Raw genomic sequence first — 12,526 nt, 5'->3', positions numbered from 1 at the left:
GTGTTAAATTTGTTAAATGTCAAGAAGTGTCGCTAGTCAATATAATAATCTAGTCGAGTATAGGCCAAAGGTATGGCGCCGTCGCTCGAATAGATACCTTTACACTATACCATACCTTTGGCCTATGCTTGTAAACTTTTTGTTTTTGTGGCAGTATGGCAGCCGTGAGGTGGCACCTCTCAACGCTGCTAGTGGCCCTGGTCCTGGTCTGCGGCGTGGCAGAACACAATTTCCGGCAGAACCACCGGCCACTGTCGGGGCAACCGTATATTACAGACGAGGAAGTATGGCACCATTCAATTAAATCATTTGAATCCGCTAATGTCATGTAGTTAATATTTGTACAGGGGCGATATTCGCTAGGTGCACGGCTGGTGCTGCCCTTATTTTGTTGGCTTTTCTACGTTAACTCTTATGGAGTAAAAAGTTCAAACGGCTGTCGCTAGTAATCATGTGAGACATTCCATAAGATTAGGTACGTGTATTTGTGACAATCAGCGCCACTTCTCCCTCCACAGACTTCGCACCTTGCCAATTCAAGATATTAGTGGCTGGATTTTAGCCTATTTTTCAACCGTGAATAACTTTTACTTTAGAAATCGGACCAGCTGCGAAATAGCAAAAAAAAAGTTAATTTACAACAGAACTAGGTACCTACAAATGATTCGGTCAAATTGTGTATTTTGATAAACTAATTATAGCCAGCCTTTTATGAATGTAGTATGATACCTTTGGGTATGGTGCTTTACGCACGCTAGCGTCCCCTTCCCTCCCCCTGCCGCAACCCCCCCCTTTTTGCATGAAATATGTTCCGGTTCACAGTTTTTTTCATTTTTTGGGGAAAGTAAGTATACAATATAGGAAGAAAGTGTCAATGAAAGAAATAATCCCTATTAAATTATTAACAAAAAAGGTTATATTCATTTTTTTTGATATGACGCACCATATTCATGTTTTGGCTAGATGAATTTCGACAAAATTTAACCGTTGAAAAAATTGTTGAAGTTCAATATAACATAGTACGTAATAGTACTGAAAGAAATCCTACACGGAGAATAACATTGCAAGCTTATTATTCTCCGTATAAGATTTCTTTCAGTACTATCACGTACTATGTTATATTGAACTTCAACAAGTTAATACATGAATATGGTGAGTCTTACCAAAAAGTTGCATATAACCTTTTTTGTTTAGAATTTATTAAGGATTATTTATTACCTTGACACTTTATTCCTAATTCTAATACTTTTCTCAAAAATTTATAAAATCCGTCAACCGGGACATATTTCATGCAAAAAGGGGGGGTTGCAGCAGGGGGAGGGAAGGGGACGCTAGCGTGGGTAAAGCACCATTCCCAAAGGTATCATACTACATTCATAAAAGGCTGGCTATAATTTGTTTGTCTTCCCCATACATTAGAACACAACTTAACCGAATCAAAAACAGAGAAATGCTAATTGCGGAGAATTGTCAACAAGTTGGAAAAGGTTTCAGTCTCTTGAAAATTTCGTAAGAAATATATGACTTTTGAAGTGGACACTTTCCTTCTTCGTACCACATATATCATTAAGAAAGATATTTATAATAAGTACTAGAGTCCATAAAAGTTTCCGAAGTTGTTCCAAGTGGTTAAAATGCAGTGTCTGAAAATTCCCCTTGGCACATCGGTAGTCAATTGTTTAACCCATTCATGGCCACGAACCGCCGAGCGTACACAATACGCCAGGCCACCATACAAACCGTTTTTAGCTAAAACGTATGACTCAGCTTATGGGTCTCGAGCCTGGCGCGAACGGTAAATAAATTGCCGCTTATGAAGCCGGCCAGTTGGACAGCATTATGCAACATTTTTACTAACCACCGATTTTCTGTGCCTATCGAAAAAGAAACTAATTATTGCAGTTTGTAGGAGTGAATATTTTTACTTTCTACAAGCTTTTAATGTCTGACCAAGCTAAGTTGGCAGCAATTTTTATAGCTCAGCCTGTGCAAGTGTTAAGTTAAACGTCATAATTTCATATAAGTTTGACATTTAAATTACACTTAGGTACTCAGCCTGTGCTATCAAAATCGCTGCCAACTTAGCTTGGTCTGATTCTATTTAACTTGCCGTGTTTTTTGTTGTTGTTTTTTGGGGCAAATCTTGGAAGTTAAATTAGACCCGTTTCCCGATATCCCGATCCAGTTCATAGCACAGTCGGTCAGGTTAGGCGGGTTCAAATTCCGGTAATACATAGCCATGGTCACAAAATACGAAATCACTAAACAGCACAGGAGGAGTATAAAGTCGCCAACGAATAAATCGTGACTAAATAATATTTTCCATGTTACTCCAAAATACATCTCTAATGGGGGATGGGATGAATCACATCTTGAACTCTTGTGACAAATACCACATGAAAGATAATACCGCCGCCGCCGCTCGGATGCATTCCTTGTTTATTGTCCAAGTGTGTCCGATAAGCTTACACCTGGTCGGTCATGTATCTTTGTTTTGGTAAACGCCATTATATTAGTAACAATAGACAACTTAAAATGTATTATAGTACTTACTTTCTAATCTGCCGTAGAAACCACGATGTTTGAAAAAACTTGTAAATATTTGTCACAAACTATTTGTAATACAATACATATTAGTTAGTGGTGACTGTTTCAGCCGCCTTGTTCTATATTGAAACGAAAAAAAAATTAACCTTAATATCATTGTTAGTATGTAGCTAATTGCCTAAGATACAATACAACGATCACCAAATATTATGACATAAAAGTACAGTGGGAGAAAATCCTCGTTGCCTTACCCCTCATACAAAACAAAATATTATTATACTACGGCTTGGTTCCTACAAATTCTTGCTTACCATCATCCAAACAGTAATCAGTTGTAAAATGGTACAATATCAAACAGCTTCAACATGAAATAAGCTTTAAAACCAGCCGATAAAGTTTATTTTAGCCTGCTACGGAAACATTAGTAGTTTTTACAAGTAGCGCCAGGCCACGGTGACCCATACCTTGAGCCATGTCAATAACTTCTGAAATATATATATTTTTTGTATTTTTAAATATAGATCTTTCTGTTTTCTTGCATCGCATTATGTATCTAGAATTTCAGTATATTTACTATATTGCACTGATAGTAAATCAAACTTGAATATTCGAGACCCTGTTTTCATTAAAAAAAACGTGTTTATAATTTTTGATCCTAATATGCCTTATAGAAATGGTTGTTAGCTTATATGACACTTACGTTATTACATCAAATTACGTTTCGTTTAAGTTTAAATCAGAATTTATTCAGGACTCACATGTGAGTCACTGGCCCTGCGGAACTGTTTGAGCATGACCCATACGCTGAGTCGCTGGCCCTGAATGGGTTAAGGACACTTTTCGTTTGGTCTTTGGGATTCATTTATAAAAATATTGTTTGCAGTACATCCGCCATATCCACTCCATGATCGACGCATACAGAGGAGACATCGGCGGTAGACTCATCATAGAGACAAACGCCCTCATCGACACCAAGTACCGGACGTGGAAACGAAACGCGGACATGATCAACTCACTCCTAGCTCTCCCGAAGGGACTGAATGACGCTGGGCGCTAAACCGTTCTCTCTACCTCGCACTGCCTTGACCTTTATTTTAAATACAAACAAGCGTCATTGTCATTTGATTCCATTATTTTATTTAACGGGTACTTCTCGTTTGTTTAAAAACTGAAAAATAATTTACTAAATGAAATTTATGCTTGAGGAAAATATCAGTTCTTTACAACGAATGAGAAGTATCCTATTTCACGGGTGCTTTGAACGATTATGTAAGAAAACTTGGGTGTAAATAATAAAACATTGTTGTCAAAACATATTATATTGTACCATACTTTAATTATAATGCTAGTTAGACTAAGACTATTCTATTGTTACCATAATGAAAAGGTATATTAACAGATTTAATAGCAAAAAGTTAACCCTATTTACACAATTTCATATTTGAACTAAAAAAGTGAATTTATCCAATGTAAAGAATGATTAGTTTCACTACTACGTTGATAAGCCATCCCACAGAATTTAAACTGGCCACATTTACATCAATATTTAACTGTAATGCAAAAATATCGATCTATGTATATACATCTGCTATGACACCAAATGTTTGACTAATTTATATCGTTAAATATACCACTACGTATTATACATATACAAGTTATAAGTACACGTGGTTATTTGTTTTACCCATGTTTGCACAAAATGCTAAACATGCTATTAATGCATTTATTGACATTTCTCTCGACTATTTTACCAGAAGGACACGACGTCTAATTTCGTGCGGGGCAAATAATACTACCGGGAGATCTGATAATAAATACCATTCAAAAGATGAAGACCTTATCACTAGCGAGGTAAGCAAAAGTAAGCATTTTTGTGCTAAACATCAACAAATACTACAACAAACGACTCGTTTAGTAAATGCGTCACTAGACAGTTTATCATACATTGGTTCGGGATATATTTCAAAACATCAGAGTACAATTTAAAATTTGAATCCCAACAGTGGCAACGAACGTCAACTCCGGGCTTGTAATAACGGATCATCGATTTAAACGTATCACATAGAACGGCAGTTTTTGTAGAGAAGAGCGGATGAATCGTCCCGTCGATCACAGGGCGGCCGGCAGCAACAACATCAGGTGGGAGGTGTCACCGAGTATTGTGTGGGGGGGCGCTAGAACTTGAGCGAGAAGCCGGGCGCCACGTTGAGCGAGCGCTGCGGCTGCACTCGGAAGCCGAGCGCCTCGTCGGAGTCGGCGCGCGCGTACTGCGCGTAGGCCGCGCCGCCCGCCGGCGGCCGCGGACTGTGCGTGCTGCGGCTCTTGCCCTCCGACTTGGCCGGCCACGTCGGGAACATCGCCGGGTCGATGGCCACCGGTTGCTCCTGTAATGTTACTCACTTACTACACTATCTCAAACATCATCATTACTTGAATACATCAAACTAGTTTTTATGTTGCTGGATTCGTCAAACTAGGACCTCAAAACACAAAAACAGGCGTTTTAACTTTGGACGCATAGTTTGACGAATCCAGCAACATAAAAACTAGTTTGATGTATTCAAAAGGTACTTAAATACACACTACAGTACGTAGCGGCCCCCTTTTTTAAATACCTGTCGTTAAATTAAAATAATCACGATTATTTAGCAGTGGCGCTAGTGTCATGATGGGCTCTTAAATGTTTGCGTTAGTTTTAGAAAAAATATAAATTAAATCAATTTACATACTAACCGATTCTGCCGATTTATAGGACGCGATATCTTCAAAGCTATTAATTACTTAAAATCGCCTCTGGTTCAGTTGAAGTTCGTTCAATAGGCAAGTTTAGAGTTACGGGAGCTACGCACGAGATAGATTTATATGACAACAACAACGATATCTAATAACCATCACGTGAATATAAGATTACTGTCACTCCTAAAAAATAAACTGAAGTTTAGTTTCCAAGAACTAGTTTTATTCTTTGATTAATTCAAAATCATCGAATTAAAATGTTCCCGCCCGAATAATTCTGCTTACCTTTTTTAAAAACGGCCGAATGATAGTTGATAGTAGTAGAAACCAATAGACTAGAGGCGGTGCCAACTCACCTGAAAGTATTTATGTTCCAACGCGGCATCGGCGGTGATCCTCCTGGCGGGGTTGTAGGTGAGTAGCGCCTGCAGCAGCGACAGGCCGGTCTCGGAGAGCAGGTCGGCGCCGACGCGCTGGCGCAGGCCGCCGGCCGGGTGCTCCGCGAACGTCATCTTCTGCACCGCCGGCAGCTCGCTGTAGCCCGGCCACACCAGCTCCGACGGAGTGCCCAGGTCCTAGTTATTCAATAAAGAGTTAGTATCAGACATTGATATCAATTTATGTATTACATAATACAGGGGCGTATTTACCCTAGGGCCAAGGGGGCCATGGCCCGGGGCGGCAGGCCGCGGGGGGGCGGCGAAGCCGCCCCCTCGCGTCTTTTTCTGGGCGCCTCTTATAATCAAACTTAGCTATATTTTTTATTATATTTTAATTTACATTTAAATTAATAAACAAACGAACGCTTCAAACCCTACCAATTGCTTAAAATATCTACCAACAAGTACCTAAATTAAGCAACATTTTCGTTCAAGAAGTATTAGTACGGCGCAGTGCCGGATTTACCACTAGGCTGAGTAGGCTGAAGCCTAGGGCGGCAGATTTTAGGGGGCGGCAAATTTGGGTCAAAAGAATATTTTATTTGCTGTTCAGATAGAGTCGACCAGAATTTTGTCGCTCCCCTATTTATTTGTAAAATTTAAATATCTAACAAGCATTATTTGTCGATTTTACCGCCCTCTGTCATGTCAAGACCCTTTATATTGAGACAGACAGACGGCCGGACGGACGGACAACAAAGTGATCCTATATGAGTTCCGTATTTTTTTCCTTTTGAAGTACGGAACCCTAAAAATTTACCTACTATTTTCTCGAAAAAATTTCGCGCTCGCTACGCTCGCGTTTTCACTTACGTACCTACATTATTTGTCACCCATATGACTACATTGGGCAGTTCTTGTGTCTCCCATGCCGAAACTCAGTACAGATAGAGTGCTCTCGATATCAGATACAAATACAATACTTTTCATGACTTTCCAGCACCACAGAATGAGGGAAAATGGTATGGCCTGTGTAATACGCATCCCTACTAGTTACTGTCGTCTGCATAGCAATGATTATCATTGATATGCAGCAATGACAGCACAGAACCTAGTGCAACGCCAGCGTTAATGTCCACACTATCGGAGCAGCTTCCGTCTACTATACGGCTCATGTGCGTCTACCGGAAAAAAAGCTAGCGATCCATTTGTATAACATAGTCCCTCGAGCAGACTCGATGCCAGACCCGACCGAACTCCTTAGCTATATCCAGCCTGACTGCCAATGCCTTACCTTGATTCTCAATGGCCAAAACCCAGCAGTACCCACCGGTCACCGATCAGATTAGGCAAATCGTCATTGAGTGACAAAAACGGCCCATATAAATCTGTATCTAGAATAGTGACATTAGTGACGTCACCTTTCTGCACTCAAAATAATAAAAAAATATCTACGTTCCACTATCAGCGAAGAGCGCCTGCATAGCTTAGCTCTTCTTAGAAGCTGAGCTGACTAACGTTTGAAATTACGACAGCGTCATTGATGATTTTGTCAACCAATTTGTACATAGGAAAACAATGTAAGTAAATGCCTATGTGAGTAAATGGTAAATGTTTAGTTTTTTTTTATTTCACACCCCAAAGGTACTTGTTGCAGGTTTTTTTTTCTTAAATAAAATACTTTATCGTCACTGATGAAAGGGGGCGGCAAATCAAAATGGCCCGGGGCGCCAAATTTGTAAATACGCCTCTGACATAATAGCAGCACTGCGCCAGAGAAAAAACATTATCATTGTTTATAGGGGCACTGTCACATTTTGTTGCAGCATACTTAGCATAGACCAGGGGTCATGAAATGGCGGATCGCCGACCTATTCTGTGCTGTACATTATATTTACTTATTTAATACGCAAGTAGGAAACGGATCGCGATGGTCATTTTATTTTACAACCGGACTCCTGAAGAAACTAATTGGCATAGACGAACACTAGTACACCGAACAAACATTTTACAAAAAACATAGGTAACAAAAAAATATTGAACCACTTTGATGAAGCAGATCATCTCAGATTGAGAGCAGCAGATGCTTTTGAAATATGTAATCGATAACTCGGCGTTGGCGCCCAAATTGGAACAAGAGAAAGAAGTGTTAATTAACCTTGAAAATTCGATTCAACTGGTCCACCTCGGACTTTCCAGGAAACAGCGGATTCATGGTAATAAACTCAGCGAAGATGCAGCCCACACTCCACATGTCGATGGGCGTGGAGTACTCTTTGCCGCACAGCAGCAGCTCGGGCGCGCGGTACCACAGCGTCACCACTATGGGCGTGTACTGGCGCAGCGGCGAGCCGTACTCGCGGGCTAGCCCGAAGTCACCCACCTGTAAAAAATGACATTAAGTTTTAAATTACGTAATAATATGCAAAAATGGAATGCTACAGACTGCGCCAGTTGTTCGAGAAAGAGAATAGAACAGTCAAAGATTTAATTTCAAAAGCCATAATAGAAAAAAAAGATGTTTCGAAGTAGATTAGGCGTTTTATCTTTATTATGAGGTTCACGAGGAAACTAAACTTAATGATATCATTAGATGTAAGTACTTGAGTCTTTACACTTAACAAATTTATTTATTATAGTGACAATAAACTCTAGTAGACGATTATAACGTACTTTTAGTACTCCCTTGTGTGACAGAAGAAGATTGCTAGTCTTGAGATCCCTGTGTAATATCCAGTTGTCGTGAAGATGGTGAACAGCTTTCAGCAATTGAGTCATCAGACATTTCACTTCCCCTGGAAGAGAAAAACATTGTTTGTTAATGTTTCCTTTACATCAATTTACTAATTACATGAGTGTAGATGTTGATTGATGTTCAGACACGTGTATATTTTGACAGTTAACAATGTAATGTAAACTTATTTATCAGCGAGCCATCAATTGAGTCCGATATTATTATAAAAAGAGCGAACTAACGACATATACTACTTACGCCAGTGATAAAAATAAGCCCTTATTAAGGCAATAAAAAGAGAGCTTACCAGGTAAAAAGACCTGCTTCTTTCCCCTCATTGTTTCCATAAGACTCTTCAAATCATGCTCCACGTAGTCCATGACGATGAAGATCTTGTCCATATTGGAGCCGACTACGATCTCCCTCACGGTGACTATATTCGGATGTTGGCCCTGAAACAAGCAAATGGAGCGTGTCGCTTGTTAGTTAAAATGGGGCGCACTTTACTGTTCGCCATGACGGCGATACCCCGCTGTAAGGATTTACCCCCAGGCGCCCAAAAGACGAACTTTCCACCACATACGCTTTAGGATCTCCAGCGCAGTGACAATGACACATTGATAGAGCAACAGTACCTTTCTGCAGTAGGGATTCCTTATACTGCGTTAGTTACACGGAAGCAGCTTTGCTCGAAGAGCCTGCTTTACTGTGACTTACGCGATTATCACAGTATACTGCGTTGGATAGTGATAATAGAGGTAGATGGTTAACATAACAGAATTGTCTCCACTCCTGCATCCACCACGTGTTACTATCACAATGAGAATTTAAATATTTTAATTATCAGAATTCAATACAAAAACATGTATATTCATATTCTAGAAAAACATTGGTTGAGCTAAAATATTCTCATAACAGTCATCATGTCAGTATTATGAAGAATAGCTAGTGGCCTAAGCCTCAAAAACATTATTTCGTCAGGTGAAAATTAAAACTCGATATTACTACCACGAATTCAGAGCCAAAACAAGGTTGATTTTTGTGTAATTATTTGTATACAATTAGTGAGTTTTGGTTGTCACCTAACGATTATAGGTTACATTACATCCCTACTACCTACAAAAACTATCTGGGATAATAATCTGGTTTTTGGTCGATCTTAATTATCCTAATAAAGTTCAGTCAGAGGCTCTACCTCTAAAAACATACGTTTTTCGCGGTAGGGCCTCAGGATCACAACTTTTAATGTGACATATGGAAGGGAGTAAAATAAGAACATAGCTACGTAACAAACATTTTACCTACATGGCTCATTTAATGGCTGTGGTTTTGTTCAAACTACAAGTCCTGTAATACATATTTGATACTAATATGTAATAATCAAATGTGGGAGCACACCCTAATGACATAACAGAACAAGGTGAGCTGAATATAAATTGTAAATAATTCTTAAACTAATACATTAAAAACCCAATAGCTTTCAGTAGTCCCCGAAAGTTAAAAGTCATAACTTCGAAATAGTTATTTACGATACAAGTGCGGAAAAGAGGAAATGCGAATTACCTTTTCGCACGTGTATCGTACTACGTTTTACAGTACATATGGCCCTTTAAACTTTTGACATACGCACGAAAAGTGCTATTTTACGCACTAGTCCGGGAAAATAGGACCATATGTACTGCAAATTATGTTAAACGTATATTTCCTTAAGGTGCCCGCCCTAACTGCACGTTTAATCTACTCGCAATCAACGAACAAGACAAATAATTTAAATCTTCATACGACGCCGCACGCCTCATCAGTCTTGTATTCGCTACGTGCGCGACTGTCACGCAATGTTTACTAATGATGTCGGAAAAAAATCACGCTGCTCTAGGAGCTTTAATCGAAAACGCTGCCTAATTAATCCGTTTGAGTTATAACAACACGATGTATGGTGGGGTTGTGTCTCTTTCATTGGTCTACAAAAAAGCTTCTAGAAAAAGATCACATAATATTATGTGGTATTTGATAGCTATTTACACGGATACAGTACCTATTAATCATTATCAAATTTAATACGTTAGTTATATTAAGCATTTCATACAGATTACAATGGCCCCTTTACACCATACAATTTAAATTAATATCTCAGGAGTTATCGTAAATTAACAATTCCATTTCGAGAATATTAACTTGTACGGAATGTTAAAGACGCTAACCTTTGTTAGTGACAATTTTTACCACGCCATGCGCTGCGATCGCTTTACTATACCCAGGGCCATCTTAAACTATGCTGGGGCCCTTGGGCACATAAGAAATTGGGGCCCTTTTGGAAAGTAAAGAAAGCTAATTTAACTAACATTTTTCTACTATAATCTCCTATTTATTATGGGTAATCAAATGGTAATCAAATATACTGTTACTCTCTGTCCTTCGTAGCCCCCCGAGGATGGGGGCCCTGGGCACGGGCCCCGTGTGCCCTTATGGTAAAGACGGTAATGACTATACCCCCACCATGCACTTCGCACGCAGCCAATAGGGCCTTGAGATTGCGCTGATATTTTTTAACTTTTAACCCCGACTTGACTTTACAGTTACAAGCACAAAACGGCGATGAAAGCATAATGAAGGCTTTCATATGGATAGCAAAGTAAAGCTCCACTAATGTTTTTTATTCACTCGAAAATATCCATCAGGCCATCACTAGATAGTGCTGTACTTTAATAGCTATTTAAACCTAAACATCTTTATTATTTATGCTTCTATTGGGATTTTGTGGCCGTGGAAGATGTCAGCAGGCTTAGCACTTTTCTAACTGTATTAGACCTACGCTACGGGTATTACCTAATTAGACCGAGGGGCAGTCAATCTCGCGCGCGAGATACTGTTGCGGTGCACTGATGCTAACCCTACAGGCCATTCAAATTTTACGTTTCGAAGTTTTAAATAGCAGTAGAAGGAAGATGAGTTTCCCGGCGCAAAAAGTTAATAAATAAAGCCTTCCACAACAATCATGAGGCATACTGATTCGATAGTACGTCCATAGCATTACCTATGGATATATTAAAAACGAAAATATAAAAACAGACCCGATTAACAAACGGGACTACGGACAAGTAATGTTTATAAAAAATCTTTTAATTATTAATTTTTTAAGTATGTGTAGTCTTCAAGAATTTGTCACTGAACTAAAAATACAAATCAGGCGGTCTAGCATGAGTTGCGTACTCGCGCGCGACTCCATACATCTAGCGCGAATTCAAGTATGGACTCACGCGCGAAAACGCAACTTATGCTAGACCGCCTGGTACCTATAGTTCGTTTTTTTAGCATTAGAAAGAACTTGAAAGAAGGTAAGCGATCTTGACATGTCTTTTAATTGAAAAACGCTTTTTAAAAATCAATAGCTATTGCCTTCGAGCAACACAGGCTTCCGACACATCGGAAGGGAGGGGCCCAAGCGATATCTCACCGTACAAATCTTTCTGCCATTTTTCGCGGGGGGAAAGGTGCACACAGTCGCACTTCTCACACACTTACATACAAAATCCAATCTGTAATGACGACACAAATACATTGAAAATGACACACGTAAAAGACAAATCTTGCAAACCTCGATCTCTTTTTGTGTGCGGACGAGTGACAAGTGTCACAACACGCACACTAACACATTTTCGTTGAAGTATGGTATTGTATTCTGAGAGATGAGAAGTCGGATTTGTCGCTCGACCGATCCGCAATTTGTACTGAGCGAGCAAAATCGATAAATCCAACAATTACATGAGACTAAAATATAATAATTGTGTTTGAATGTAATTAAACGTATGATATGTAAAAAAAAATATTACATGTGAAATGTAACAATTTCTTTTTGTAAATTTGATGTCCCCGACCTCTTTTTATAACAAAAAACCGAGCAAACAGGCATTTTAGTGCAGCAGTGTTCACGCGCGCGTCTGGATTCGGTCTAGTGAAAAATCCAAGTGCAACTAGTTTTATTACCCGCGCTAGATTAGATTGACGCGCTAATCTTGTACCTCGGCAGAGGGGAAATAGTGCGAATGCCGCCTCCCTTCCGTGTTGCTCGAAGACTATTGCTTATGAAAGCAGAAGAATATAAATGATCGTATTAGATTCATAATTGTTA

At 39.4% G+C, this 12,526-nt stretch overlaps 2 protein-coding genes across 2 annotated transcripts in view; one reads left to right on the top strand and one right to left on the bottom strand.

The window, feature by feature from the left end:
- The first annotated feature begins 155 nt into the window (after positions 1-155).
- Positions 156-3,657, top strand: LOC134793238 (uncharacterized). Its single transcript, XM_063764808.1, has 2 exons — positions 156-284; positions 3,431-3,657. Exons 1-2 carry the CDS (start codon positions 156-158, stop codon positions 3,602-3,604), a joined length of 303 nt encoding a protein of 100 aa, XP_063620878.1. The 3' UTR covers positions 3,605-3,657.
- A 190-nt stretch (positions 3,658-3,847) lies between these two features.
- The window catches only part of LOC134792823 (cyclin-dependent kinase 11B), a 29,889-nt gene continuing 21,210 nt past the window's right edge, over positions 3,848-12,526 (bottom strand). Inside the window, exons 8-12 of the mRNA XM_063764214.1 lie at positions 8,705-8,849; positions 8,337-8,458; positions 7,822-8,046; positions 5,640-5,858; positions 3,848-4,931 (exon numbers count right to left, since the gene is read on the bottom strand). Of these exons, the coding sequence (XP_063620284.1) occupies positions 4,722-4,931; positions 5,640-5,858; positions 7,822-8,046; positions 8,337-8,458; positions 8,705-8,849 (921 nt within the window). The 3' untranslated portion in view covers positions 3,848-4,721. The remainder of the gene's footprint in view (positions 4,932-5,639; positions 5,859-7,821; positions 8,047-8,336; positions 8,459-8,704; positions 8,850-12,526) is intronic.

The sequence above is a fragment of the Cydia splendana genome, chromosome 8 (assembly GCF_910591565.1).
Source record: "Cydia splendana chromosome 8, ilCydSple1.2, whole genome shotgun sequence".
Classification (NCBI taxonomy): domain Eukaryota; kingdom Metazoa; phylum Arthropoda; class Insecta; order Lepidoptera; family Tortricidae; genus Cydia; species Cydia splendana.
Note: the sequence above shows the minus strand (reverse complement) of the source record. Positions and strands in the feature narration are given on the sequence as shown.

Coding starts and splice junctions, on each gene's coding strand:
- LOC134793238 (XM_063764808.1), top strand. CDS start 156: ATGGCAGCCGTGAGGTGGCACCTCTCAACGCTGCTAGTGGCCCTGGTC. Junction 285..3,430: donor CGTATATTACAGACGAGGAA/GTATGGCACCAT, acceptor TATTGTTTGCAG/TACATCCGCCATATCCACTC.